Below are 27,789 nucleotides of genomic sequence, written 5' to 3' on the forward strand. Positions count from 1 at the left end.
TCACAGCTCCTAAAAATTCAGAGTTCAAGTTACTTATGAAATGTTATAGCTAACTTGAAATCTGCAAAACGACCAATTTTCACAGCGCTGTTTACATAGACATACTTATAATCTTACTGCTGGTTGAGTATTCAGTGTGTCCTACTGGAAACAAGTACAGATTTCCTTACTTCAATAAAAGCCTGGAACTGTGCGGATGACATAATGGCCAGACTTATGTTGAACACTAGATTACATTTATCAAACCAATCTGGTATAGCTGCTGTTTTCCCTCTCCTTTTATTGTTGCATCAATATATATGCTGATGCATACAGTTTATTGCATACAGTGCATTCTCTCGGTCATTCACAGTGACCTGGATTCCGAATCCTGTTATCCTGTGTTAACAGGATATGGTACAGTTTCAATCAACAAACAACACAAAGACTGAACCAGAGCTTGCAGTTCACTGGCACTGCTGCTCAATGGCTCCATCTGTTCAAGTGGAATCAACACAACTTGATGTTAAAAACACAAAACGACAAATAACTTATTAGCTGTAACTAAGTGTGCTTGTACACTTCATCATGCGTTCTGCATTTATCAACTTCACTAACAAAAATATAATGCAGTATGCCGTACACATACAATAACTTCCTGTATATTACAGTATTGCACAGAAGTGTAACTTTTGCAAAGTTACAATGCCCAAGGCACTATAGTGGTACTACAGTAAAGGTCTGTACATGTTTGCAATTTATAAAAAAATATATATAAAAAAAAGCCTTACTGATTCGTTCGTTCTCTTCCAGAAAATAGCAAGAACAAACACTGCAGTCACAGGAGGGGCGAGGTAGCTGGTCACAGACTGGATATAGACAAAGAGCTGGCCACTGTTGGCGGACTGCAAGATTGGGATCCACACCACACTGACAACGATCAAGATCACTGTGACTATCCTACAAAAGAAATGTACAAGTCTCAGGCTAAATGTCAGACTAACGATAAATGACTTTAGATTTCATGGGCCCATCAGGCAAAACAAACTTTAAAAAATAAAATGATTTTTTCAGGGCCTGGCGGTCATGCTGTGAGCTAGCTGTACATCACAGTGCCTGAACTGACCTCCCAACGAGCAACAGCTCCCGCTCGCTGGCGTTCTTGCGGTACTTCTTCCAGATGTCAATGGTGAAGAGAGTGCTGCTGCTGTTAAAGATGGAGGTGAGGGAGGACATGAGGGCCGCCATCATCACAGCGATCATGAGACCGCGTAGGCCTGAACAGAGCAGAGGGAGATAGTGAGTAAGGGGGCCGATGGTGGGAAAGAGACAAGAAGGGAGGGGGTGCAATAAAGGACCTTTAAGAGTGTGTGCAAAGGGAAGCACTTTACCTGAACATTATAAACAAGTCAGGTGATAAACTTGACCACTTATGGAAAATGTACAATGCGTGGAGATGGGGTGGGGAGAGAGGTGTACATTAGTGTTGCCATTATTACTGTGACCATCATACAATGTTTACAGGGGACAGAAATCTAGTTTTTTTTACCACTAGGCATGAGTTCAATAACCAACTTTGGGAAGGCAATGTTGGAGCATCCCACTTCTGTACCGCACACCTTGACACACTCCTCTGGATCAACACAAGCAACCGAATCTGAAATTACAGAAAAGAATGGGTCTGTTAAAAAAATAAAATAAAATAGACCAGAGGAAATTATTGTATTTTACAGTTGTTAAAGATACATTTTTAAAAATATGATGAACAGAGATGTATAATTACTCTACTTCCAAAGATTTACCATTAATTTATTGCATAATGTGGGGTGTTTGCCAGTCCCTTGATGTTCCAGGGCATGCTATGTGCTTACATAGCTGTTTATTTTCAGTAGTGCCTCACATGACTATTAAACAAGTTTGTTTGATTTTTATTTATTTTTATTTTATTTTATTTGTTTTAACAAATCTGTCCCTAAGGTAAAACCTTTGCCAGGTGCGCCACTGGTACATTTATAATTTTTTGTAGTACAGCAGCTGCTTTTTGACATAAATTGTAAAACGATAAAGTACATTTTCAGCCGAGCTCCAGTGGTTACTGACCCAGACCAATCCTCCACACAGGCGATTAGTGGGCGACTACGTGGTACCTACAAGTGGGAACGTTTGTGGGGCAAAGTTCACGTTCCAGCTGGTTGATTCAGAAAAGCACAGAACACCAGCTTGCTACATCTTGTTTAAATGTCCTATATTTTAGGTGGTAAAAAAATAATAATTAAGCATGATGAGGTAACGAATACACCGCTTGCGTTTGAATGCCCGTAGGCGCCGCGCCGAGTCAGATATTAGGACGTTTCTTTGCAGTCATGTGATTAGGGCGCGGCAGCAGGAGGGATCAGCGAGTGAAGCTTTGTGTTGCACACCTGTCCACATGAGCAAGCCCGCTAGTGTAAGTGAGAGGCAAGTTTATTGATACTCATACTAGAAAGACCGACGATTACATAGTCGCTTTGGAACTGGGGAAAAAAAAAAAAAAAAAGATGCTGAATTATAAAACAAGTTAAGGGAAACTCTGGTATCACCAGTTCAATATGAAAGTTTTGATAGAAAAAGTGTATTTTCTTATATAACAACACGACTATATATACCGGTACATGAAACCAATCTGAAGGGCTTTTTTTTTTTTTTTTTTTTTTTTTTTTTTTTTTTTTTTTTTTTTTTTTTATTTTATATATAGTAATTGCAAATATATACATATATATTTAATCTATGTTCTGTGGGAAACATCTGGATTTTATTAAGTACGGTTTTGTATTGTCGTTGCTTACAGTTCAAGTTTTAGTTACAGACTTTAAAAATGGCATTGTCTCAGCTCCAGTGTTTGGATGATAATCATGTAAACTGGCGGACCAACGAGTCCAAGCCCGAATTTTACTACAGCGAAGAACAGAGGTTAGCTGTCGAAGCTTTGTTGGCAAGTGGACCCGACGCTTTCCAAGAAGTTATTAAGAAGCACAATATTCGGGACTTTTTATCAAAACCCGAGCTTGAACGGATTTGCAGGGTTGTAGAGACTTACCAACCAGGCTCTGAAAATGTCAAAGGAGACAGTGAAAACGGCGATGAGGAGAGTCGAGCCGTGTCCCTGCAATACTGGCCGGACAGATCTGACATTTCCATCCCAAAACTGGATAGGGGGTGGCCAGACAGCGCGTCGTACAGAGGGGTGACCAGAGCTAATGTCTATACACAGCCACCCATGGAGGGACAGACGCACATCAAAGAAGTAGTCAGGAAAATAATCATCCAGGCACAGAAGGTTTGTTTAAAAACAAACAAACAAAAAATCATGGATTGTATTTGCTAAAGACAAATTTGATTATTTTTTTTTTAAATCTGAATTTAAGGAACGTTATATAGTAAAAAAAAAAAAAAAAAAAAAAAACTGTTTATAATATTTATTCTAGCAGTAATACACTGGCGTAGTTTAGTTAAGTTAAATAAATAATTCCGATTGATCAGAAGGGACTTCGGTTTACTGAGAGACAGTATACGGAGAAAAATCTGTTTGTAACTTACTGTTCATTTATAAATGTAACACCGATAACCCGTTGAAACAGAATGGTTGTAACTTTTAGTTTGGTGTTGAAAAGTCCTGCACCTTTATGCTTGTATAGTATTTTAGTGTATGATTCTTACAGTAAAACAATGTTTTCTGATTAATTTCATGTTATCAATACTCACGAAATCATAGCTCAAATATTAGTCGCAATTCAAAGCTGGATTAAAGCATTTTTTACCTGTTTTGTCAAGCAGTGTATCAATCAAAACAAGTCACCCTTGCAGATACACAGTGCTAGAATTATAATACTGGTAATTTTACACCTAAAGTTTTTTAAAGTAGATTTCTTGTTTATGCTCTCCCCAGGTGATAGCAGTAGTCATGGACCTTTTCACAGATGTTGATATTTTTAAAGACATGTTGGATGCAGGTTTCAAGAGAAAAGTAGCAGTCTACATCATACTGGAAGAGACCAACGTTCATCATTTCCTGCAGATGTGCCAGAAGGCAGGGATGCACTCCGGACACCTGAAGGTAAGTGAAATGGAACATTCCTTATTCAGAGGCCTGAAGTACAATGCAATACACAGCTCTAACAAGCAGTCCATAACACCCCAACAGCCAGAAAACAAATGGTTAAAACACAAAGCTAGAAGCAATAACCGACTAGCGTGAGGGAAACAGTTCTTTTTAACCTCAGCACTGCATGTTAGACACATTTCCTGAAAGTGATTCTGTGACTTTGTTCTGTGTATGTGTGTAAAAGCCAGGGCAAACAAGCTGGAAAAAAGGACTGCATTTTCAAAAAGAGGCCCAGAGTCAGTCCTATAATAGCCATGTTAACCACACTGCAACAATGCTGCCATTTAGATCCACATACCAGACATTCCGTTATTGCATATAATGTGAAAACACGGCTTCTCAAAAATATTAAATGGTTATCTCTGTCCCTGTAAGTTCCCAGCAGTAGCTGCTTCATTATCTGTTTTTTTCCATCAAGTCCATGCCCATGTCTATGTACATATCCTGGTGTTAGTTGCCTCTAGCAGATAAACAATTTAAACTACGGCTTCACTATTAACCATTACATACCTAGCCCAGGGGTGGACAATCCTGGTCCTGGAGGGCCATTCCACTCCAGGTTAACAGGTCAAATGAGATAATGAAGAACCTCATGGTCTGGATAGAGGTTTAATTTGTTTAATTAAACAATTTAGAACAGCTGGAACAAAGACCAGGATTGGAAGGGCCAACTTTGGCAACCCTCTACCCTAGCCACTCTACCTAAATATTGTGAGATCAGTATGCATTGAAACTACATGATTCATTATCTAAATGTGATGATTACAGAGTAATTTGGTAGTGTGAATAGGTTGCTCATTGTGTAAATCCTTATTTATTCACAGCTAAGACATATAATTTTGGTCATTCTTAAGCCTTGAAAATAGCAGAAACTAAGGCTTAAAAAAAAAAACTTCCACAGCCTCTTCTGCAACAGATCATCCTTTCCCAGGGTATGTGAAACAGGTAAAGCCTGCTGCTTTCTTCTTAGCTCAGTCCCCAAGTTAATTGAGTTGACATGAAAAAGAAGATACAAGAAACCTGGTTTCACCTCTTCGTAATGCAGTGGAAGGTATTATCTGGGTAATTAGCTAGCATGGGCGAACCTAGAAGTTTTTCCCATTCGTATATGCAAATGTAATCTGATGAACCCAGATTAAAGGTAACATATTCTGACAGACTAACAGCTAGATTAAATATGTTTTTTTGTGTGTGTGTGTGTGTGTGTGTGCAAGAAAGATTGTAAAGAGAAGTGCATATTATAGATAGACTTTATTGGGTCTTTGTCAGATATTTAAATAACAGTAAATATTGGATTCCTAAAAAGTGGTTGCTTGCAAATCATTGCATACAAAGCAGTTGTAAGTACTAATAGTTCAGAAAGGACTGGTGTGTATTTTAATGTGCACCCATGGTAATCACCTGCTTTACCCTAAAGAGGCCTTTTCCATGTAAAGAATGACAAGCTAAGGTTCAGTTGACAATAGCGGATTCAAAAATACCTTTGAACAAACGAGACTGGCACAGGGGTCCAAAGTACAAGCTTTCAAAACCGCACGGTGGTGTTGTTTTTATGGGCAGGATAGTAAAACAAGTTTCTCTCATGTTCATGTGTATTTCATAAAGTGCCTGAGTCAACAGGACTTGTTGCCATGACTTTGCTAAATCTTCAGTGTCCTTAAGGCCCTTGTGGATTTTGTTTCACGGGTGGTGGCTCTGCTTTGTGTTAAAACAGTCCTGTTTTTACAGATTTCTGTTTGGTAAAGATTTGTTCTCACTGGATGTTTGCTGGTAATTAATTCAGGGTGCTATTCCACATCACAACAAATCTCTCCAAATCCAGAACTAATGAGCAGGCTTTGTTTAACAGGGAAGGAGGTAGGCAGTGGCGCTAGTAATTCATGACAGAGCATGTTCAATGTTCATGTTTTTAGTGCAATATATGTGTAGTTGATTAGCACAGTTAATAGCTGGATGGCAAGTTTTATTTTTTCCATTCAAAATGTGTCCCTTTGTATACTGATCTTGTCACTTTTGCGCTCTATATGGTGAATCCACTCAACATTTAAAAGGTAATGGGTGTCATATTTAGTAAAAAAAAAAAAATTTAAATAAAGGATATGGGCCAATATAAGCTTAAATGTGGTCTTTGCTGGTTTCACTTGTACTTGCCTCCTGTTGCCTCTTGCTGGGACAGCAATACAAATGATGTATGTGAAGGGTGGTAGATTGTAGATTCTACATTGTTGATACTCTCAAAGGTAACCCGATGCTGCTGGTATGCCTTTGCAGTGTAGTGTAGTGTGTGACAGCTGAAGCCACTCCTTTAATGCAACAGAGTGGGTGCTTTGGGCATCGGCTCCCCCCTCCCTGCCCTGCACTGGGAGGCAGGCAGGCAGGCAGGCATGGAGACAAGACCTAGCTAGTCTGACTGGCAGAGCTGCTTTCACAGGTCCTGACTACAGCTGTGCCAGGAATACCTTTCCAGTGTTGTTTTTACCAGATTGAATCACAGAATGAAGCAGCTAAATAAAGATGAATATAATTGAAATTCCTGTCTGGCCACAAGTATGAACACAGCAGTAAATTAACACTAGAACTGCCAGATAACCACCACTTGGGCCACTTTGACCCATACATTTTTAAACTGCTTTGTTATGAAAATGAAAGACATGCTATCGGATACAACTGAAAAGTTTTATTCATGAACGTCATATCTAACATTTGCGTATTTAAATGGGAAATTATAAAAGGCTTTATTTTTTAAATGAACGCATATACAGCACAACTACAAACTGAAAAAATATAATAAAATACACATTTCAAAAGAAATGGGTGTGCACATATACCCATGTACAAGTACACACAAAACTATAAAACTGAAATTATTGTTTCTAATATTACATAATAATAAAATATAACACGACTTCCGGTATTCCGACAGCATTGTACTCTATGGAGGAGCGTACACGTCTGCCAGCTGACTGTGCCTGCATCCAGGAGCTGTATTGTAAACACAGACACAGTTCCATTGAATGCTATTGTGTAAACAAGTGGTACATACAAACCTGTAAAACCGAAATCTTTCATTTTTTTCTAAAAGTAATATAAAAAAAGAAATATATTAAATATGTTTCAGGGTTTGACATGGCCCGCTGGCCCGGGGCCGGTAGAGAACGCAGTTTGGCCGGTAGTTCTGAAGCACCACAGGCCTGACTTTAACAGTTACATATTAATATAATATATATATATATATATATATATATATATATATATATATATATATATATATATATATATGCATATGGCTTCCGTTTCATGAATCCAGGAAAACAGGCCAGTGTGTCAAAAAGCTGAAAATTGATTTACAAACCATTTCTTAAAAACATAACTACGAACTAATCCTAACTTTCCCACCGCGCATCATATTTGTTGTACAGCCAGAATCTGATCTTTTCGGGTTTTCTACAACTAAGCAACCAATAAGCCAAACGGAAAGCAATGAAATCAATAAATCATAAATAATGTAATTATGAAAAAAATGAAGAAGAACATTTAGAGTGGAGGCTTCATTATGACAGAGAAAAAAAAAAGTAACTTTTTGACTTGTTTGCCGTCAGTTTCCAAGACTGGCAGATAAAACAGCAGCTTTACTTGTGAATTCAACATTTCGTTTACATCATATCTAGTCTCACAGTAAGATGTCCCAATGGATACCCAGATACGCAGTCATATTGTCTTTTTGATTTGGGATCCAATGTGTTCAGGTCAAAAATGCTGTTCAGAATCTTTCCAGGACTCGTTGGTATCACTTAGCAAGATTAGCGCTGACTTGGGGGGCTACTCAAGTGACAACACTCTATGTAGGGTTGTTATTATTTTGTATTATGAATATTGTTTTAATAGTGTTTATTATTATAGGGGTGGGAATTTCGAAAAGTTTCCTATTTGAATACACAGGGTGCAACCTTTTTGTGTATTCGATTACCCGAACTCTGGTCCCTTGCGCTACCAAGAGTAAAAAGGCAGATGCGTGTGCACTAAGCAGACAGCATAAAAGTGTAAGCCGGTAAAGTTTAGCTGGGTTCACAAAGTGTTCAAACAATGTCCAAGACGAGATTTCTTCGCTCTGTACCCTATTTCCTAAAGCACAAGTGCGTATCTCTTCCAATTAAAGCAACAGTACCATAATATTGCGCAAACTACCAAATAATATTTTTTGCAGTAGTGTATTCAGAATAAAATAACACCTATCATATAGCAACCTAAATATTCTACATCTGTTTAATTCTAACAAATAATACTTATAACAATCTTAGTGTAAATATTATAACCTGGCCAAAATAGAAAATCCATTCCAACATTACAATAGTTTAACATTAATAATTACAACTAGCCATCAAGTACTGACATCAGATGATTCAAAGTCAAGTTACTTTGTTTATCAATAACCTGTAAATAATTCAAAACAAGGAACACTTGCTATATACATGTTAAGTGGCTGAAGTAACATATATTGAAAGGCTTTGTTTAGCTACTTTCTTTTGAGACGTGGGCTCTCTTTGGTTAACATACACAGTTAGAAACATCATGCAAAAATATATTGAGCCAGATAAAATTGCATTCGGGCCAGTAAAAACACAAGCTCAGTGGCCCGAGGGGCCAGTAGTTAAGAATCTAAAACATAGAGCCCTGCGTTTCATTTTAGGCACAAGTTGTTATCCGTTTCAGTTTGCTGTATGCATCTGAGTGCAGCTTGCCATATTCCAATCAAAATGTCTACTTTCAAGATTAAATATTTCCTTCTGATATATTCCCAGTTGCATTTGTGGAACAAAACAAAGAATTGTTGTCTCCCAGGTACATTGAAAAAATAAGGCTTTCACTGAGTTGGCATCTTGACAAATCCACAATTATAGCAATCTGTCTCGTTGTCAATCTACAAATAAAGGCTCGAAATAAATAAAAAGGTAGAACTGTTTATAACAATAATTTTTGCGATTGTGTCAGTCAAATGCTATAAAAATGGACATACACATACGATTTACAATGGAAGAGTAATTAACATTTTAATTGCAAAATGGGTCACGCTGACCTGCATGGTGGTTCTAGTGTTAAATATTGTCGCACTTCAAAAATAAAATCGCTCTAATAGTATATTTTGATTGCATTTGCTGAGGGTCGTTAAAGCAAAGCTAAATAGTTTCCATAATTCCTTGTTTTATTTTTAAAACATATTTTTTTCTCGGTAGATACTATAAAAAACAGAACTTCTAGAACTTTATTGTAGGTTACAGCATGTTTTGTTTTTCTCATTTCTAGCTAAATAGAGTTGAATTTAGCTGGGGGTAACCAAAGGGAACACAAATTTGGCAGCGTAGAAAAAAGATAACACTGCTGTCATTTGACTTTTTACTTTAAACTTCATGGATTTTAATGAAATTGCATCTTCCATTCGATAGGATTCGCTGGGTTGGCAAGGAAAATGGCATGACTTTAGCAAATGGCAGTCGATATCTCTCTATGGTACTTGTGTAAGCAATGGCGGTGCATTAGTTTACTCTAGCAAGAGAAGGGTAAAACAGACATGTCACGTACTGAACATGGAAGCTTGTAATTCAATCTGTGAGATTTGAAACCTCTTGAGTCTGCAGTTCACTATGCATTACACAGCTGTGGCCAAAAGTTTTGCATCACCCTAAAGAATTAACAAATTTTGCTTCATAAAGTTGAATGAAACTTGCTGAATAATGTTACGTTAACATATTGAATTACATAACGCATTGTAGTTTTCCATATACTAGTTGAAATACCATACTAATATATTGGCTTCCGGTAGACTCTTGCGATATCATTTTTTAGTTTGTTTGATTACATAAGGTTAAATAAAAGATTGAAATAATATTCATAGAGGGTTTTTTTGTTATGTCACAATCCTAAAATTCAAGATGTTGCAAAACTTTTGGTACATGTGTACAGTACTTTGGTGAGCATAAGGTATGCATTGGTCAAGTTTTTCTGTAGAGTTCTCATTGTTAACAACAAATTAGCTGCAAGATTTAGAAATGTAGATGGGGAGTCTGTTAAGGAATTGTCTGTACAATGTGAATGCACAGAAATACAAGAACTGGAATGTCTAGATAAGGAAAGGGCAGTCTGAATCGGTTTACACCAAATGTTAATTGGCCAAAAAGTCGTCAAAATAATAGAAAAGCTTTGCAACCACTATTCATCAGTTCTGTATTGCACAAAAGCTCAGAGTACAGAGGTGGGTTTATCTGATGTGATCATATAAGAAAAAGAGCCTGGGGCTAGAAAATGCTTTGCTTTGTGGGAAAAGCGGCACTACCTATCCATTCATCTGACTTGCAGGTAAAGTCTCTCCTGACACAATAGGATGAGCTAGTGTCTTTGTCCTTTTGGTAGGTCTTGCTTCATTTTTTCTAGCTACTTTACATGTATGCTTCAAGTTGAGGTTATGTGCAGGGCCCAAAGTTGGCCAAAATCCTTGGGGGCATCTGGCTTCTAGATTTTAAAATTTGGTCACCAAATAAAAATTTAGTGGCCAAGTAAATACTCTTAGTTAAAATATTTCATTTTCCCCCATTGATTAAATCTACGCTCCTAGTGTTTTTTATTAACCAACATGTATTTAAAAATTACTTTAATAGACACTTCAAACGGAACCCAAAACACTGGATTTCAGTTTAGCATTTTATGGTTGCAGAAAATGATATTATAACTTACCGTGCTAAATCAGTCTGCCTGAAGAAACGTAAACACAGTACAGCACGCATTCACTTGTGTAATTGACCTTTTTCTGGTTTATTAAAGAAAATCTCAGTTCTTGTTGTACGCACCCTATGAATGCTATCTGTCAATGTGGTATGCGTATTCAATCTATTTAAATTTAGTATAGCAAAGAAAAAAAAAATAATATATATATATATATATATATATATATATATATATATATATATATATATATATATATATAAATAATGTTTGCAATCAGCAGCAATAGCAACTACTCTATGGTTTTAATGGTAAGTTGTAAAAAATAAAACAACTTGATATCAGTAGCTCATCACAGCAGACTTTGAAAAAACTTTATGAACACACTGAATTAACAGAACAAAGCACGATTAGCAACAACACGTTGGCAGTACCAGATATTATCAATTATATTACTTTTGCTAATACATTTTATGATGTAATAGTAGTAAACACGGTTTCTGATGGTTTTATCCTATAACGTAGTTAAAGAGAAACCGGTCACAAACCAGGACTATTTTTTTTTGTGTACAAGGTACTAGCTCCATGTAAATTAAGAATATTTTTCTTAGTACCTACATATTGAGTTGTTTATGGCGCCGTTGGGATACTGAACAACTGGCTTCCAAACCATGCATGGAATACTGAGGAAACATTTGTATTCATTAACAAAACTAGTGCTTCATAAAATCAGGGAGGAAAAAAAACCACCAGCGAAACTAGGTTTTAATTCTTATCTGACTTGCCCACTCCCACATTCGCCAATGGCGAATGCATATTAAAAAATGATCGCAGGAACTAATTTTGGTCGCTCCTGGCGACCCACAGCTCGCAAATTTGAGCCCTAACGTGTCAATACATGTAAAAAATGGTAGTTGTCAGAACAGAATATTTGTGTTTCTGGTACTGTCAGAATTATTTCAGACAGGGACTACTACAATGTTTAAACAAACAAAACTGTCCGCAATCCATTATCGCATGTAGTAATTAGGGTTAATTAGATGGCATTTGGGTGTAGGTGCAGAAATACGGTCCAGCTGAGAGAATTCAAACCCTATACTTAATTAAGGTTAGAGTTAGAGTTAGGGCAACAGCTCAAAGAGAATGTGTGCAAAAGCATGTAGTCTAGTACAGTTTTACATTGGCTCTGCACCTTTCTCCACCTGTGCCAGCTTTTGTTGTTATGTGTTTTTAATTTAAAAAAAAAATTAAGACACACCCTTGAATTAAAGGGTAAACAAAGGCTTTGGTTACAAAGAAAGAAGGATGGGATGGTACCTATTTAGTGTTTATTTTTACATCCTGTTGCATCATGATGCCACTATATTGTGTGCCATTGTGATCGTGTGACCTGAAGTTGTTGGGAACTCAATCGGCATCTATTGTTATTTTTTTCAATTTTAACTTGGACAACCCATAGAAACAAATTAATTAAACATGTCTGATTTCACAATCAAACCCAAAGTCAATGACCTTCAAGTAAGCTACTACACAAAACTAAAGAGAAAACATCATCAGCTACTCTTAAATATTGCTAAAGTTTTCAATATTAATAAAAATTCAGTTTTTTGTCAAGTTTCCGAGAAAGACCCTAATTTCTGCTATGAGTTTGTCAAGGATTTTGTGTTCCTTATGATCAGAACTAGAAGCCATCCTAATCGGCAGGAAAATATATAAAACATGGCAACAATTAAGTAGATATCTGCGGGGTGTTCTGCAGAGCATCTTGTGTGTTTAGTATTTGTATTAATAATGGATTATAACAATGTAAATCAAGTGAACATAATCATATCAAACAATTTATGGGTTCAGTGCTTCCAATTTACTGTATCAAGCACTTTGTTAGTAAAATCTTTAGAAACTGTCAAACAAAAACATCACATCACAGGAGACTTCTTATTGGGCTACATTTTCAAAGCCTTAACTCCAGTCTTTAATTAACTCCTACTTTTTGAAGGCGACAAAACCTCTGTTAATTTAACAAAACTAGAACCGAACGACTGTTATATATTTCACGTCACTTCTGTTTATGATAATTATGATGATGATGAAGTAGCTCCAGAATATGGTGAACCTGTGGAAGACTAAATTCCGCGGGAGTCTGAAAATTCTGTGATTTTTGGAGGAATTTCTTTATCTGCACTGCCTCTAATTATAACCTTGTCAATTAGTGTATGTCACAAGCTTTGAGTTGTGTTTGGGTGCTTAGGAATTCAATCCACACTTGTATTGCGTAGTCAGGAATGGGTTAGTAAACAAAACATTCCTCCTGACCTGTTAAACTCGGTTTATGAACCAGTCCTGCACCTTTCTTTTGCATTTTTTCAAAAAGAAAAAAATGTAGGCCTAATGGTATAATTCATGTTTTATTTGTTTTCCAGAACTTGAGAGTGCGCAGTATTGGCGGGACAGAGTTTTACACTCGCTCGTCGTTGAAGATCCGAGGTTTAATGAGCCAGAAGTTCATGTTTGTCGATGGAGACCGGGCTGTGTCAGGCTCATACAGGTAGCGAATTCAGTCATATTGGTTTCATTGTGTTTTGGTATGCTTTGTCTGTGTTGCTGCAGTGTTAACAGCAGTAAGTTACTTAAAGACATCCATCTTTCCAAAACACAATAATTAATTTATCCTTTTTCTAAAGAGAAATACTAAACAAACATTTAGACAAAACTGTCTTCAGTGTTATAATACTGAAGATGACTTTTTTCTATTGACTGATTCTTCTGTTTTGATTATTGTTATTCCAATAATGACCCAAAATAATAATAATAAAAAAACAACAACAACTCAGTTTTCAATTCGGCTCATTTAATCTTGTTTTATCTTTTGTTAAGCTTTACGTGGACTGCATCCAGAATGGACAGAAACCTCATCACGGTCCTTACAGGACAGGCTGTGGACACTTTCGATAAGCAGTTTCGAGATCTCTACTTGAACTCCAAAGAAGTTAACTTGAATACTGTTAAGCTGGTGGAAGAACCAGAGCCTGTACCTGTCCCACAGGCAGCCCCGCCACCTGTCCAATCCGCCGAAGTAGCACGAAAGATGATAAACCCCAAATATACCATTCTCATGGCTGGTAACCAGGAGACTGCCTCCAAAGCATCTTCCGGAAAGAACAGCGACAAAGCCAAAGCAGTTCCGGAACCGGTCGAGATCAAACAGGAACCTCCATCAATCCACCCGGGACTTCTCTACCTTGAACGAGCCTACATGATTAATTATGTACCAACATGGCCAGAGCCAGATCCACCAAGCGATGTCATTGGCTTTATTAACATCAGAGACTCGAAGAAACCCAATCAGGCACACCTGATGAGGTCAGAGCTTTTTAAAACTTCACAAGCTATACGATTCAAAGAACCTTTTAATCCAGCGCAACGCCCAGACACCCAGGATCAACCCGCTCCTCAGAAAACAGAAAAGGTAGCCAAGCATTCTACCAAGGTCCCGGAGCCTGGAAGCAATGCTAAAGTGAAAACGAATGACATCGTGAGTGCGCCAAAAACTGAACACAAGCCTTTAGCAAATGAACAACCAAAAGAGTCCTTGGACAAGCCGACCCCACCGGTTCCTAAACCCAGAACTGTTCATTTAGTATTAAACAGTAGTTCCACTGCTTCAAATGAAAATCTAGATATTGCCGAGGTTTTTAAAAAACCTCACAATACAGCCAGACAAAAAACAGAAGAACAGAAGGAATCAGAAACAACTGAACTTGATCTGGCAGTCTGTACAGTGGACAGTATTGAAACTCATACAATAGAGGAGGGGAAATTGGAAGAGAGCAGTGGTGATGACATTAACTCCAGTGAATTTGTCAACGACGGATCGAGTATTTCTTCAGCATCCGAGGAATGCTTTGAATACAATGACTCTGACAGTGGGCTCCAGGGAACCAAGCATGAGCATATCCTTAATGGTGTGAGTCATCATGACCCAGAGGCTACACACCGCATGGCTAGGTTCTCTCAGTCTCTGGTGGACTTACGGCCTGAGTCCCAAAAGAAGTTGGACGATAACCAGGAACGAACCAGCAAAGCATTAGAGGACATAAAGGGCTTGGAGAAAAGACAGAAACTCCCTGTAAATGATCGTCTGTATTACAGTAGGAAGGTGAGATTTTAATCTTTATTTTTTTTTTTTTGTTAAAACAAGGTTAGGGTGGGGAAACGATAGTTTAGTTAAGAAAGGGTATTATTGCAATTGGTTCCAGAAAAAACCCCACTATTGCAGTATAAGAATATTTTACCTGGATAGAGTGCTCGGCTTATCATCCCTGGCAGGATTATGAAGATCATGGGCAGCATCTTGAGATAACTGGCCAGAATAGATCCACCCTTTGCATGACTCAGGTTCTTGGCTGATAGGGACCTTTGCACAATGACCTGAAAGCAAGAGAAAGAGCCAGACAGTGATTTCCCAATGATCACGCTATGAATCACAGTAGCTTAAGGATCTCAAAATTGCTGACACAGCAGATAAATACTGCATGAAAACATCAAGGCACTTTGGGCCTGTATTCCATTGTGTTGTGAAGACATTACTTTTTAAATTTAGTAAGGTCTACAGTACACCCTCACTATAACAAACACCCTAACTATAACAAACCTGTTGGGGTCCAAGCTTTTTGTGCGTTATATCGTGAGGTTCGTTATAGCGAAAGGCCAATCAAAATGAACAGTAAACTGTTGGAGTAAGTTAATGAGATGAGATTGTGAATAAAAGTAGAATTACATGTACATGTTCGTCTCATGTATGCAGTATTCTGCCTTTACTCTATCGTATTCGTTAAAGAATTAAAACCCAGTACAAAAAGCAAAAATCCCAAATTGAAGCTGAACTTTTATTCAGAATCAGTCTGCCATGAATCTTTTCAGAATGCACCAAATCTTAATTCAGCATGCAAGAATCCCAAACTCATCTTTTACTCCCAATCAGCCCGACATGAAAAGTTAATAAGATCCTCAAGTTTTTGTTGTTGTTTTCTCTTTAATCAAATTTTGCTTTGCTGCATGGTTGCTGAACAAGCCAAAAATCAGAATGCTTTTTGACAACCTATAATCACGACAGAGATATGCCTACATTACTCATTTTTTCAAACGCTCAGTATAGTTTCCAGTTTTGTTGCAATAGTTTTCAATTTGTTGAAATGATTCTTGTTTTGGAGGCATAGTTACCCAGCGCAGGGGCCAGGTTTGTTATAGCCGAAGGTGCATTACAATGAAGGGCGTTATAGCGAGGATTTACTGTATGTAATAACACAATTTGTGGAAATAGACTTTTATTTTATTTTTGCATGGCCCCTAAATTGGAATGTTTAACCAAAATGAAGGGTATTTTTAGTATAACGCGATAAGAGAAAGGGGAAAACCCAGTGCCTTAACGCAACACAATATTACCAGATCTGTGAAAATTTAATTCAGGAATACAATTTCATGCAGTAAAATACAGTAATATAAGCTTTTTTTTTTTTTTATCCCAAACAGCTGTAGGAAGGATTGATAATGTACAGGCTCATTTTGAATTTCAAAGTGGTTGAATCTTGTTTGTAATTCCATCTGTTTGGACAGCGTGAAAGACAACCTTTTTTTTTTTTTTTTTTTTTTTTTTTTTTTTTTTAAATAGTTGCAATATTGAGGGTGTATAGTGTTGAGACTTGCAGTACGTTAAACTTGGTGCAGATCACTTGCCAAGATCTCCCAATGCACACAGAGATGATATCTGATCAGTATAGGAGTGACAACGCAATAGTGAAGTAATAATTCATGAGACAAATACACCACACTCATGTTTGCCCTATATTTACCTATGCCTGCTGTTATACTCTATTCTGTAATGTGTATATGTATGTGCAATGATGGCAATAAGACTCTTATTGCATAGCAGTTTCACCCCATTCAAGGTTTTATTATGAGCTTGATTAGCCACAGTGTATAGGTAACAAGCTCAGGTGTGTTATATTAAAATCATAGTAAAACCAAGAATGGACCAAACTGCTATGCAATGGGAGCCTTTTGTCCATCCCTGGTGTGGCTAGCTGAGTTAAGGCTAATTAATGCATTTTGTTTTACAGCAGAAGCAGATGTGTCAGACGTCATCCAGATCACCAGCCAGCACCATCCAGTCGGACGGTGAAAACCAGACACACCGGCTGGCGAGAGGCCCGATGAAGGTGGTGATCGCCAAGCCTGGCAGCCACCACCGGACCACCAAGACGTCAGCACCTGTCATCGGAGGGTATAAGTACTGGCAGGGCAAGGCCAACAGTTTTTCCCATGTCAAATCGAACAGTGGGCACAGCGCTCCCAACAGATTAACCCGGGACAGGGTGTCAGCAGACAGCTCCATGACACCCTTTGGGGTCTCCTGTTCCAAACTGTCCCAGATCAAACATCTCAGGAACAAAATCCCACAAAAGAGGATGCCCCTGGACCCCTGACGCAAACCAGTTATTAACTGGTGCATCATTCTGATGTATATATTTAAGATATTTAAACAGGGTAGATCTGCCAAGAAGCAGCATCTCGTTTTCAGAGATGTTTTAGCTTACCCTATTTGCTAGTTGCTCGGGCAAATTGAAAAATGGTTTACTTTTTGCGGTGGTGGATTTTAAATTGGAACCTGGTGTCAGTTTAATGTCTCATCCAAAGACTTACAAAACAGTGACCTCTATACTAAAATTGTGCTGGAACGTTGGTTGCTTGCAGGCCCTAATGAGCCACCAATAGGACTGCTCCATTTGGCTTTTCATCATACTGTAGTTTTCGTAGTCCCTGTCTGTCTGTCCCCCATCCAGGTACTGACCAAGACCAATGCTGCTTAGCTTCTGAGATCTGACAAGATCAGAATCGAAGGTGTTATAAGTGCAGAAGAATAGAAGGCTAATTGTAAATTAACTGTACACTCGCCTGGTCGGTGCACCAATACCATGTTGCAAGGATGGTGAGGCCAAAGGTCATGCCGGTCCAGGGAAGGTCGCCCGCCACCGGGTCTCTGAACAGGTGCATGGCGTCGGCTCGCGGCAGGTGGCACGTTGTGTTCGGGATGATCTTTGACGGTATTGCATTCAAGTAGACTTTCTCCAGATTGTGATAGCCATCGATTTTGTTAAACGCTGTCAGAGAGAGAGAGAGAGATTTTTTTATATGGTTGCCTGATAATAAATTATTTTTAGGACTGATACACAGAATGTGTTGTTCTGAAGAGACCTTTACCTATCATGGCAAAAGATTGTAACATGACTTGCTGGTGATAATATGGCTAAAAGGGGGAATGGTATTTATTCAGGCATAGCAGTAAGAAACTTCCAACATGTAATTTTCATTGGTTTTCATTTTTGTGCTTGTCATCTCTCTGAATTAACCTGTTTGTATTTAAGTTAAGCAGCGTTTTTGTACTGCTTTGGACTCCTCTTTGCCTCTCGACGTAGTCCTGATTGCTCTATAGACCCGAGAGGTCTTGTACTATGTCATTCTCTCACTTTGGATATGAATGTATTTGGATATAATTTTACAGCAGAAGTAGATGTATCAGAAGCAATATCCTTTTCTTCAAAGAGTTACCTTCTGTGCTGTTTCTGCATGCTAGCTTTCTCCGTGCATGTTCTTTTCAAAACCTTTCCCTGTGCATAAGGGTGTGCGTGCTATTATTGTTATTGTTTATTTAGCATACCCCTCTATCCAAGGCAACTGTGCTGAAGGTCACACAGTGAGTGAGCCAGGATTTGAACCACCGGATCTCACTGTGACACAGGTTAAGCTGCTAATCCCCGGTACCACCAGTTTCAACTCGGTAATAAAGACTCTGTTACGACTCTCAAAGCAATGATGATGCATGGCAACAAACTGCTTACACTACTGTGGGTTGTGAAGAAAGATCATAAGTATGTTTTGTCATCACTGTGTACATACAAACTAATAAAGAGACTGTTTGAATATACTTGCACTACCCTGCTGTCCTTTTTGGAACCATTGTCAATTTGCTATTTCATACAAAGAGCCGGATTCTCAAAGCTGTTTCCTCCAAATCGTCGTTAGCTCATATTTATGTCTGGATGTGCATTTTACAATTGTTAATGACGAATAAACGGCTTTGAGAATCTAGCGAAAAGTGTTCTTTAAGCAAGACAGAGGACTGTATCTTACATCCACAGACAGCATTGTCTCAAGTCAAAGCCATGCTGTTGCATTAGATCGTGTTTATTCTCTAGCAGTGTCACCAGTGCAAATAATTAGATAGCCCTTTTACCTGTAATGGTGAGAATGATGGCTCCAATGATCATGATAAAGGTCTGCAGAGTGTCAGTGTAAATGACTGCAGCCAGACCACCTACAGCAAAAACAAGATGATTAATCAACAAATTGCCTTTTTTTCTTTTTAAAATGGAACTTTTAAATAACGGTTGCAGATTCATATGTCAATTCGAGTGTATCATAAGAACCACAGCTATTGCATGTAAGAAATGCTGGTCTGTACAAATAATTAGAACATCATAGAGATTACCTGCTATAGTGTAGAGAGCGGTCACCACCAACATTAGAACAGTGGACACATAGAGATTCCATCCAAGGCACACCTGGACGAACAAGGCTCCAGAGTATAGGTCTGTCTGCAGGGTTCCAACACGAGTAAAGGAATAGTGTCATCACTCTTAAAGTGTAAGCTTTGATTTAGCACTAATACCAAAGGAAGAGGCCGGAGTAAACAGATTGACTTTCTGGCTTTGGTTAGTAATTTGGTTATTGTTACAATTTGTGAATTAGAAGATATGGGATGTGCATGTTTTTATTTATTTTTTTAAAAAATTAATATCGCTGGTTTCCAGAAATTTATTTTCTAATTGAATAGTGAATTTAAAAAAGAAAAATAAAAGCTGTATTATTCTACATAGTTAGCTATTGTGTTTTCAATTTGGTGGTGTACAAGGAGTACACGGGGGGGTATACTGGAGTTGCACAACACAAACTGCCCAGGCTGCTTCTGTGAACCCAAGCAAAGCGCATCGGCAGAAAAGCATTTGCATTCCAGTCTTTTAGAATTAGCCTTTGAAATCGGACAGAAACTGACATGCAACAGAAAGATGCAGCTTTTATTTATTGTACAGTGCATGGCTGGGATTCCATTTGCTTCACAGGTGATTACAATTCTATATACATCCCGAGTGACACCCCATTATAACCTGCACAAAACCTTTCAGCAGTAAAGAAATTGAATCAGGTTAGCGTGTCCTCACTGTATCAACAAGTAAAACAAAACCAGTATCCCGGTTTTCATTAAATATTTAAACGCAATGGTGTGTGTTATTGGATATATTTCCATGCTACATGTGTGATGTCACCCAATGGCTACATTTAGTTAATTATTTTCTAAACTTTCTTAGGAAAATATTGATCACTCAGCATCCTAATAATTTATTATTCCAGAAAGCTGTCTGCTCTAAAACAGGTTAATAAGAAATGTTTTGTCTGTTTAACAGTCTACCGTCCTGCCAGCTGACTGGATAAAAGGGGCGGCTGAGAGATTAAGATTGTAGCTGTAGGGTAACCTAGCTTTTTGTTATTTACTTCTTGAAAATATGCTTTAATGTTAATTGTTTAGTTCCGACTCCAAACATGATTTTTCAGTGAGGAAAATGCTGGGAAAGTATACTTTATAAAGTGAACACGGTAGCCTGTATGCAGACTTTTTTTTTTTTTTTAGCTAAGCCATGTCTCCATGTTTGAGTTCTTTCCTCATGTGAAATCGTGCATTCAAGTGCTGTCCAATCTTCCTGTTTCTTATTCAAATGCTCCACATTTGTGTACACGGATGTAAACAAAGCAGCCCAAGGCCCTCTCCCTTGCCTTCCGGACAGGGTTTGCAGTCTACACTAATCTAAATCCAAATCTTCCAAAATCCTGTTATCTTGCCATAAATCCATACAGAACAGTTAGAATAATCAAATGTCACAAAGAGTAGATTGACCCACAGCAACAGAAACAAGCAGGGAGACAATGACTTGTCATATAATAACTATATAGGATGCACCAAGGGTACTTGCACATAAGTCTCTTGTATAACATTCTAGACTTTGGCTGTTATTTTATCAACCTGGAAGGAAGGCTGTTGTCACCTCACACTCAGGAAGCCATGTAGTTAGTCACTTACTTATACTGTAATGAAAGGAATAATCAAATTATGTAATGCTTTAGTCAATAGAGTTACTGGAAACAATGAATGAGAAACTGTTTTGGGAAGAGTATTGTGTTAAATATACAGTACTTGGCAGCAAACTGGCTTAACTCATCTATTTTCAGTGGCCTCAAGTATTTCATGCATGTGATCTAAAAGCAGATGCCTTGTTTTGTTTTTGTTTTTTCATTAAGCCGTCAGTGTCTGATTTGAATAAGGTTCTTGAAAGGCTTGTGAAAAGATAAGAGGCTTTTTAAGCATTCCAGTGTTCTGTTTCTGCAGATATTAGAAAGATATGCCAGCTAACATAGATAACATGATGTACTACTTGGCCCTAAACCTGGTGCATTCCTAAAAAGGCAAGAAGGATTCTGTCTCTAGTTGGCAGATGGCTTAGCCAAAAGCCTAAGGGTGTTCAAATTGGTTTATTCAGCAAAAAGTTACACCCTGAAAACAACAGTTCAGTATAACTTCCAGTGACCATTTGGCATATATACAAATGCTTGACAGCATAATATATATGTTAATAAAGTATATGTTGGTGTAGGTTCATTCAAAATATGCATATAGATAACAGTGCAAACAGGAAGGAGATCAGCAGTGGAATAGGTTGCAACAAGCGAATAAACTACTGTTCCAACATTATGATGTATAGTACACTGTCTGATGCTGCGATGTTTTCTTGCATGGACTGGAAGTTATGCTGCCTGTAGCAAGACCTGTCTGGCTTTTATGGGTTCTCCTAACTACTCCTAAAAACAAATGTCAACAGAGTGAAAAACACAAGCTTTTTGGAAATATTTTTTTGTTTTGTTTTGTTTTGTTTCATAGGAAGAACTGTTAGTTGTTTGGAACAATTTAAATCAAGCTAAAGCTGTTAGATTTTTCAAATAGTCAAATGTTGATATTTAACACACATTTAGTTTGATATTTAGTTTTCAATGGGATTAATTTTATTCTTTCAAGAGCTTTTCAGTTCCCAGCTGGGTGAGAAGTGATTTTAATTTAAATGTGATTTTGTTAATGAAAGGAAACACCACCCTGAAAGAAGTTAAGTGCAATTACCAAACATGAAGGGCGGACAGAAAATGTTCTGAAGGCAAATACCAGTCTCATACAAAGCATGTGAGGGCTTGTCTTAATAATCTTTTTTTATCTTATTTCTACAAGTGTGAGACATTTGACACCACCCTTTTTCAAGAAGCTGGGACCCCAGCGGCCTCATTCTAAACCAGTTTTAAACTTAAACCTGTCTGACTGGCATAATTAGTTTGGCAGCACAAGCATCAATTCGCTTTTACTTTATTAAAGATTATAGAAAAACTCTTTCCTCTAACAGCAACACAGCACCCACTGTGGTATTATTATAAGGAGGTTAGATGTAACTTTATTGTCTTGGAAACTGCATCTGTCTGAATGTCTTCTGGGAACACCCAGCGGTTCTTCACACTGTCATTCACTGATAAAACAACAAACTGAGTTGGCCAGGGAGTTCTTAAGGGTAATTGTTCATGTAATTCTAACACAGTGAGAAACTTACTTGTCTTGATTAATGAAAGCTTGGAAGTATTTCTAGATAATCTGGATTAGGGTTAAAATAAAATATCTAAAGTCATTTTTAACACAAAAAGAAGAAGAAACAAAGCATTGGCTTTTCTCTTGTCATTTAACCTAGGGGTATCTGTTTACTAACATTACAGTAGAGCCCCCTTTTATCCACACCACCTGTGTCTGAACTGGAGGAATGCCTAACTTTTCCACCATCACCTGTGGTGGGCACTTCCTTTACTTAAACCTTCTCCATGTACCCAACAGGGTTCTATTGAGATTTGGCAATAGTTCCCTTTCATTCATGAGCCAGTCCCTTTAGAGATGGAAATAAGACTCCTATTTCACCTATTCCATTCTGCTACAGTGTTCCCCTTTGGAGTGGGTGGAGTGCCATCCTCCCATCTTGAAGGCTGTCATTAGGACGGCTCTGTCCAGACAGAGTGGAACCCCTAGGGCAAACCACACCTTCTAAACCTTCCTCTCATTTATCAGAAACGCAAATGGTCCCATGATCAGGCAGCAAGTCAGGGATAAAGTAATTGAAAAGCACAGATCAGGAGAAGAGTACAAAAAAATATCGAAGTCTCTGAATATCCCTGTGAGCACAGTCTACCCAATCATCAAGAAATGGAAGGTGCATTGTACCACCCAGACAATGCCCAGATCAGGCCGTCCCTTCAAACTGAGCAGCCGGGCAAGGAGGAAACTGGTGAGGGATGCCACTGTGATGCCAACAACAACTTTGAAAGAGCTATAGAGTTCAACGGCTGAGATGGGAGAAAACGTGCATCAGTCAACAATATCCAGGACACTTCACAAAAGTAGCCTGTATGGTAGGGTGGCGAGAAGGAAGCCACTACTAAAAATAAGCCATCTCAAAGCCTGCATGGAGTTTGCAACAAAGCACCCGAGTGATCCTGCAAAAATGTAGCAAATGGTGTTATGGTCAGACGAGACCAAATTGGAAATTTTTGGTCTAAATGCCAAGCTTTACTTTTGGCACAGACCCAACACAGCACATCTCCCAGTCAACACCACCCCAACAGTCAAGCATGGTGGTGGCAGAATCATGTTATGGGGATGCTTCTCCTCAGCAGGGACTGGAAACCTTGTTAGGATTGAAGGAAAAATGGATGGAGCAAAGCACAGGCAAATACTAGAGGAAAACCTGTTTCAGTCTGCTAAAGACTTAAAACTGGGGTGAAAATTCACCTTTCAGCAAGACAATGATCCAAAGCATCATGAGTGGCCCAGTCAAAGTCCTGACTTGAATCCTAATGAGAATCTATGGAAAGACTTGAAAACTGCTGTCCATAAGCAATCCTCAAGCAACTTGAGAGGGCTTGAGCCGGTGTGCAAAGTTGGTAGAGACTTACCCAAAAAGACTTGCGGCTGTAATTGCTGCCAAAGGTGCTTCCACCAAATATTGAGTTGACGGGTCTGAATACTTATGCAATCAACATATTTCAGTTTTTTTTCTCTTTAGTTTTTGCTGACATTTACTATAACTTATCTTACCCTTAGATGTCTTCAGTTTGAGCATTCAAGTTTTGAATTAAATATTAAGTTTAAAAAATGTGTATGCATCATTTTATAATTTCACAAAATGGGACACCATAGGAAGGGTCTGAATACTTTTGCAAAGCACTTTATGTTATAGATAGATAGATAGATAGATAGATAGATAGATAGATACACACACACACACAGATAAACCCGCTTATATCATGATTGCCATGCAAGCATATTTAGTGATATAAAGCAGGTCATGATACAATGCGTTTCTCGTTTGCCTATAACAGCACATTACAAGTGTGAGAAAAAAAGAAAGAAAACTAACAGTGAATTATTGAGCAGTGTTTTAATACTGTGCATTTACTCGTTCTTTACATTTAAACAAATGCATATAGTTTACAAGAAGACATACGTTTTGTATCATTAACTGGAACGAAACAGTTTGTGTCTATCTAAAAAAGGCATGAATTGTAGACCTATGAGAGCCATCAATTAGGCGTTGCACTTGGCGGTGTTTTTTTTTTTGTTGTTGTTTTTTGTGAATAAGACTGACTACTGTATGTTAAAAATGAAAAATCTGGTGACATTGGTGTTTTGTAACTGAACAGTATCCCGTTAAGATCGCCCAGGCAGCATCTGACTTGCTCCACAAAACGTGACAATAAGTGGGTTTGTGAGATGATACTGAGAGGTAAAATCTTAAAGAACATATAGTGTATGCAGAGTGGTTTTTGAAAAATCATGAAAATAAACGGGGCATGATATTAAACGATGTGATATAGAACAGGTTCGTGTGTGTGTGTGTGTGTGTGTGTGTGTGTGTGTGTGTGTGTGTGTGTGTGTGTGTGTGTATATATATATATATATATATATATATATATATATATATATATATATATATATATATATATATGGGCATGGTACTTTAATTATTATAATTTTAAATTAAAGGGTTTAAAGCTTGAACAAGTTTTAAAATAAGGTCAGCTTTTGAACATATTTGATTCCATCCACTTGCCCGTTGTTTTTTTCAAATAAAAACAGAGTGACTTTTGACTCTTGTCACAATCTCTGATTACACTTATGAAAGACGTTTGAAAGTAGGAAATGAAACCTTTCAATATTCACTCTTGCCCCCCATTTAAAATAAATACACACTAGTATACATTTGCGAATTACATGTCTTTGTCAGTGTATGCATACACTGTTCGTGCAACTTCAACTTACATTGCTAAATGCATTAGATTTTGTTATCGATATTATAATTAATGAACTACTTAATTTTACAAAACTAGTATGACAGCTTGACAAGGTGAGAGGCGAAGGGGGTGGGTGCCCTCTTACCGATATCTTGGTGAAGACAGAGAGCAGCAGTGACAGTGTCGACAGGTACATTCGGATTCGCTCTCCTCCAAAACGCCTCCCAAGGTATTCGGGCATGGTCACTATCTGTCGAGACGGGGTCAACGCAGGGTTATGAACGATAACAGAGAAAAAGATATTTTGTAAAAGGTGGTGCTGGTATTATTAAAAAAAAAAAAGTCTATAATAGTTCTAGATACATATTTTGTAACTATGTAAAGTGTCATGGATCTAAAATAAAGAGATAACCCTTTCTTTAAATGATTTGCAGTCTGTGGCCAGTGTTATCAGCAGTAAGACCTTGTAAAATGAATGACAATTGCAGTCTCAGTATTGGAATTGAAAAGAATAAGTTGCATTGTTTCATTGATGAGAGCACAGATCACTTCACAAAGCTCCGACATAACAGAGTGTGGTATCACCTACCCCAGAGGATATGTACACGGGCACAAACACCCAGGCCAGGGCCAACAGAACATAGGTAGCCTGCAAGAAAAAATAAGAAAACTATAAGACTTACTGTTTTCATTCATTTCTTTTCAACAGAAACCTGCCATAACACTGTCAATGGGGTGTGAGTTGGTGTCCCTGAGGGTAGCCAGGATCGCGTGGATGTGATGACCCTGTAAGATGTTTCAAAGGATCTGGAGTCCCGGAATAGTTCTGAACAATAGACTTAGGGACCCCTAACTTCCCTATCCTTCCAGAGCCAGTGATTTTCTGTATGGAAGTACCTAGTAATAGACCTCTATCAAATACTGTATGCCAGACCTAATGTCTGTCCCACTGTGACCTAAACATACTTGCACCGGGGGATACTGCTTTTACATTACAAAATCATTGCCAGGAATTCCAATTGCATCACAGATTTTATATGGCAGGTGTTTCCATTTGTTTGTCCCACCCCTCAATGTGATTCCATTGCAGAATGTGTTAAGCTGCTGGATTCAAACACCTGGGGCGTCTTTGAAAACATCACCTGTGGAAATGTTTTAACATAACATGTTTTACGACCGTTTCTAAGCAACATCCTGAAAACTGTTTATGAAATAACATGTGTTTTGAACGAAGTTGAATTGCTGCAGCGTCCTGCCCTCTGCTGGCATTTAGTGGTGTTGCTAGTTCTGTTTGGTTTTCTAACACTTCCATAAAATACTGTATTCATTAACCAACAGGAATCAACAGGAAGGTTCTTCCACTGGCTCGATATCTAAAAAAATAAATGGTTCTTCAGTCATCCATAGATGCACATTTTTTTTTATTAAATGTATGTCCACTTTAAGCGTTAGATGATTAATAAATTGTTGTCTTAATTACTAGTCCAACCGAGAAATAAAATGGATACAGCAAATATTGTAATAATAACAAATATAAAAATAATTGTGTGCGCCCCTAGTGCAAATTCCAACATTTGGCCTTTAGGTGACACTGTGTGCTAAGCAAAAATTCAATCGAGTGGAAGGGCCAACTTCAGTTAACAACAATAATAAATAATGTTAATTTCTCTCACGTTCCACTCAAACCCAGCCACTGCAATCCCACTTGCTGCCCCCGTGCCAGCCAGTCCGATAAAGAGGCCTGAACCCTCGCTGCTGGCAAACAGAGACGCCCCGATCTAAGAGAAAGCAGCACAGCAAATCTGTTATCAGCACACCCCCATCCTTAGAGTGTAAACACGAAGCTTCAAGAACACAGCAATGCTTTACAATGTGACTGCATATTAACTACCTACCATAGCACAACTGAATTCATATTAAGTACATTGATAAATGATACACATGCTACACGTATGTTTTAATTACAAAAATAAACAATGGAAGGCAGCAAGTTGATACTGTGGAAGTGTAGAATGTATCATTATTCAATGTTTCTTTCATATAAATTCAATATTTTTTTTAACAGAAGAAATCATGCATCAGTGTAGTTCAATGTTATTAATAAACTTAAAATAAGTTTTTGTTTCGTTTTGTTTTGTGTTTTTTATTTATTTATTTTTTTAAAATGTGATTTATTTACTGAATGTAATTTGCAGTAAAGCTCAATGGTCCCTTTGTGAAGCAGAGTCACTCACCGGCCACCACACCATGTCTCTGCCAGCCAGGAAGTAGCCACTCAGGGTGTTGCGACTCACCCTGCAAGAGGACTGAGAACAGAAGAGCCTGTTAGCCCTGCACACCCATTCAACCTGTGCTGCAGGGGGCTACAAAATAAAGGGTGTTGTATATACAACACTAGAGAAGTAGATACAAATAGGTGAAATAAAAATAGACTTTTCTGCATTTGTTGTAACTGTGAATTATCGAATCTCTGCCTC

The 27,789-nt window shown here is 38.0% G+C and overlaps 3 protein-coding genes across 4 annotated transcripts; 1 reads left to right on the top strand and 2 right to left on the bottom strand.

Moving 5' to 3' along the window:
- Positions 1–3,126, bottom strand: LOC121300477 (sodium/glucose cotransporter 5-like). The gene is made up of 5 exons (XM_041229051.1): positions 3,056–3,126; positions 1,529–1,636; positions 1,106–1,256; positions 771–939; positions 1–9 (listed from the first exon to the last, which is right to left on the bottom strand). Exons 2-5 carry the CDS (start codon positions 1,536–1,538, stop codon positions 1–3), a joined length of 339 nt encoding a protein of 112 aa, XP_041084985.1. The 5' UTR covers positions 1,539–1,636; positions 3,056–3,126.
- LOC121300780 (protein FAM83G-like) lies at positions 2,706–17,762 on the top strand. Of its 2 annotated transcripts, none has more exons than XM_041229642.1 (5): positions 2,706–3,295; positions 3,905–4,072; positions 13,255–13,379; positions 13,709–14,990; positions 16,954–17,762. In XM_041229642.1, the coding sequence occupies exons 1-5, from the start codon at positions 2,834–2,836 to the stop codon at positions 17,314–17,316; spliced, it is 2,400 nt and encodes a 799-aa protein (XP_041085576.1). In that variant the 5' UTR covers positions 2,706–2,833; the 3' UTR covers positions 17,317–17,762. The 2 variants fall into 2 exon arrangements, with proteins under 2 accessions (XP_041085576.1, XP_041085575.1); XM_041229641.1 differs by having other exon boundaries at positions 2,707–3,295; positions 16,951–17,761.
- LOC121300789 (sodium/glucose cotransporter 5-like) lies at positions 17,759–27,742 on the bottom strand. Its single transcript, XM_041229664.1, has 7 exons — positions 27,547–27,742; positions 26,986–27,090; positions 25,902–25,961; positions 25,458–25,562; positions 19,380–19,485; positions 19,125–19,205; positions 17,759–17,991 (listed from the first exon to the last, which is right to left on the bottom strand). The coding sequence occupies exons 1-7, from the start codon at positions 27,559–27,561 to the stop codon at positions 17,759–17,761; spliced, it is 705 nt and encodes a 234-aa protein (XP_041085598.1). The 5' UTR covers positions 27,562–27,742.
- Between the last annotated feature and the right edge of the window lie 47 nt (positions 27,743–27,789).

Source organism: Polyodon spathula, chromosome 26, assembly GCF_017654505.1.
Source record: "Polyodon spathula isolate WHYD16114869_AA chromosome 26, ASM1765450v1, whole genome shotgun sequence".
In the NCBI taxonomy this organism is placed as follows: domain Eukaryota; kingdom Metazoa; phylum Chordata; class Actinopteri; order Acipenseriformes; family Polyodontidae; genus Polyodon; species Polyodon spathula.

Coding starts and splice junctions, on each gene's coding strand:
- LOC121300789 (XM_041229664.1), bottom strand. Junction 19,206..19,379: donor CGCTCTCTACACTATAGCAG/GTAATCTCTATG, acceptor TTTTTGCTGTAG/GTGGTCTGGCTGCAGTCATT. Junction 17,992..19,124: donor CATCATTCTCACCATTACAG/GTAAAAGGGCTA, acceptor TCTCTCTGACAG/CGTTTAACAAAATCGATGGC.
- LOC121300477 (XM_041229051.1), bottom strand. Junction 940..1,105: donor GAGCTGTTGCTCGTTGGGAG/GTCAGTTCAGGC, acceptor TTTCTTTTGTAG/GATAGTCACAGTGATCTTGA.
- LOC121300780 (XM_041229641.1), top strand. CDS start 2,834: ATGGCATTGTCTCAGCTCCAGTGTTTGGATGATAATCATGTAAACTGG. Junction 13,380..13,708: donor GCTGTGTCAGGCTCATACAG/GTAGCGAATTCA, acceptor TCTTTTGTTAAG/CTTTACGTGGACTGCATCCA. Junction 14,991..16,950: donor GTCTGTATTACAGTAGGAAG/GTGAGATTTTAA, acceptor TTTGTTTTACAG/CAGAAGCAGATGTGTCAGAC.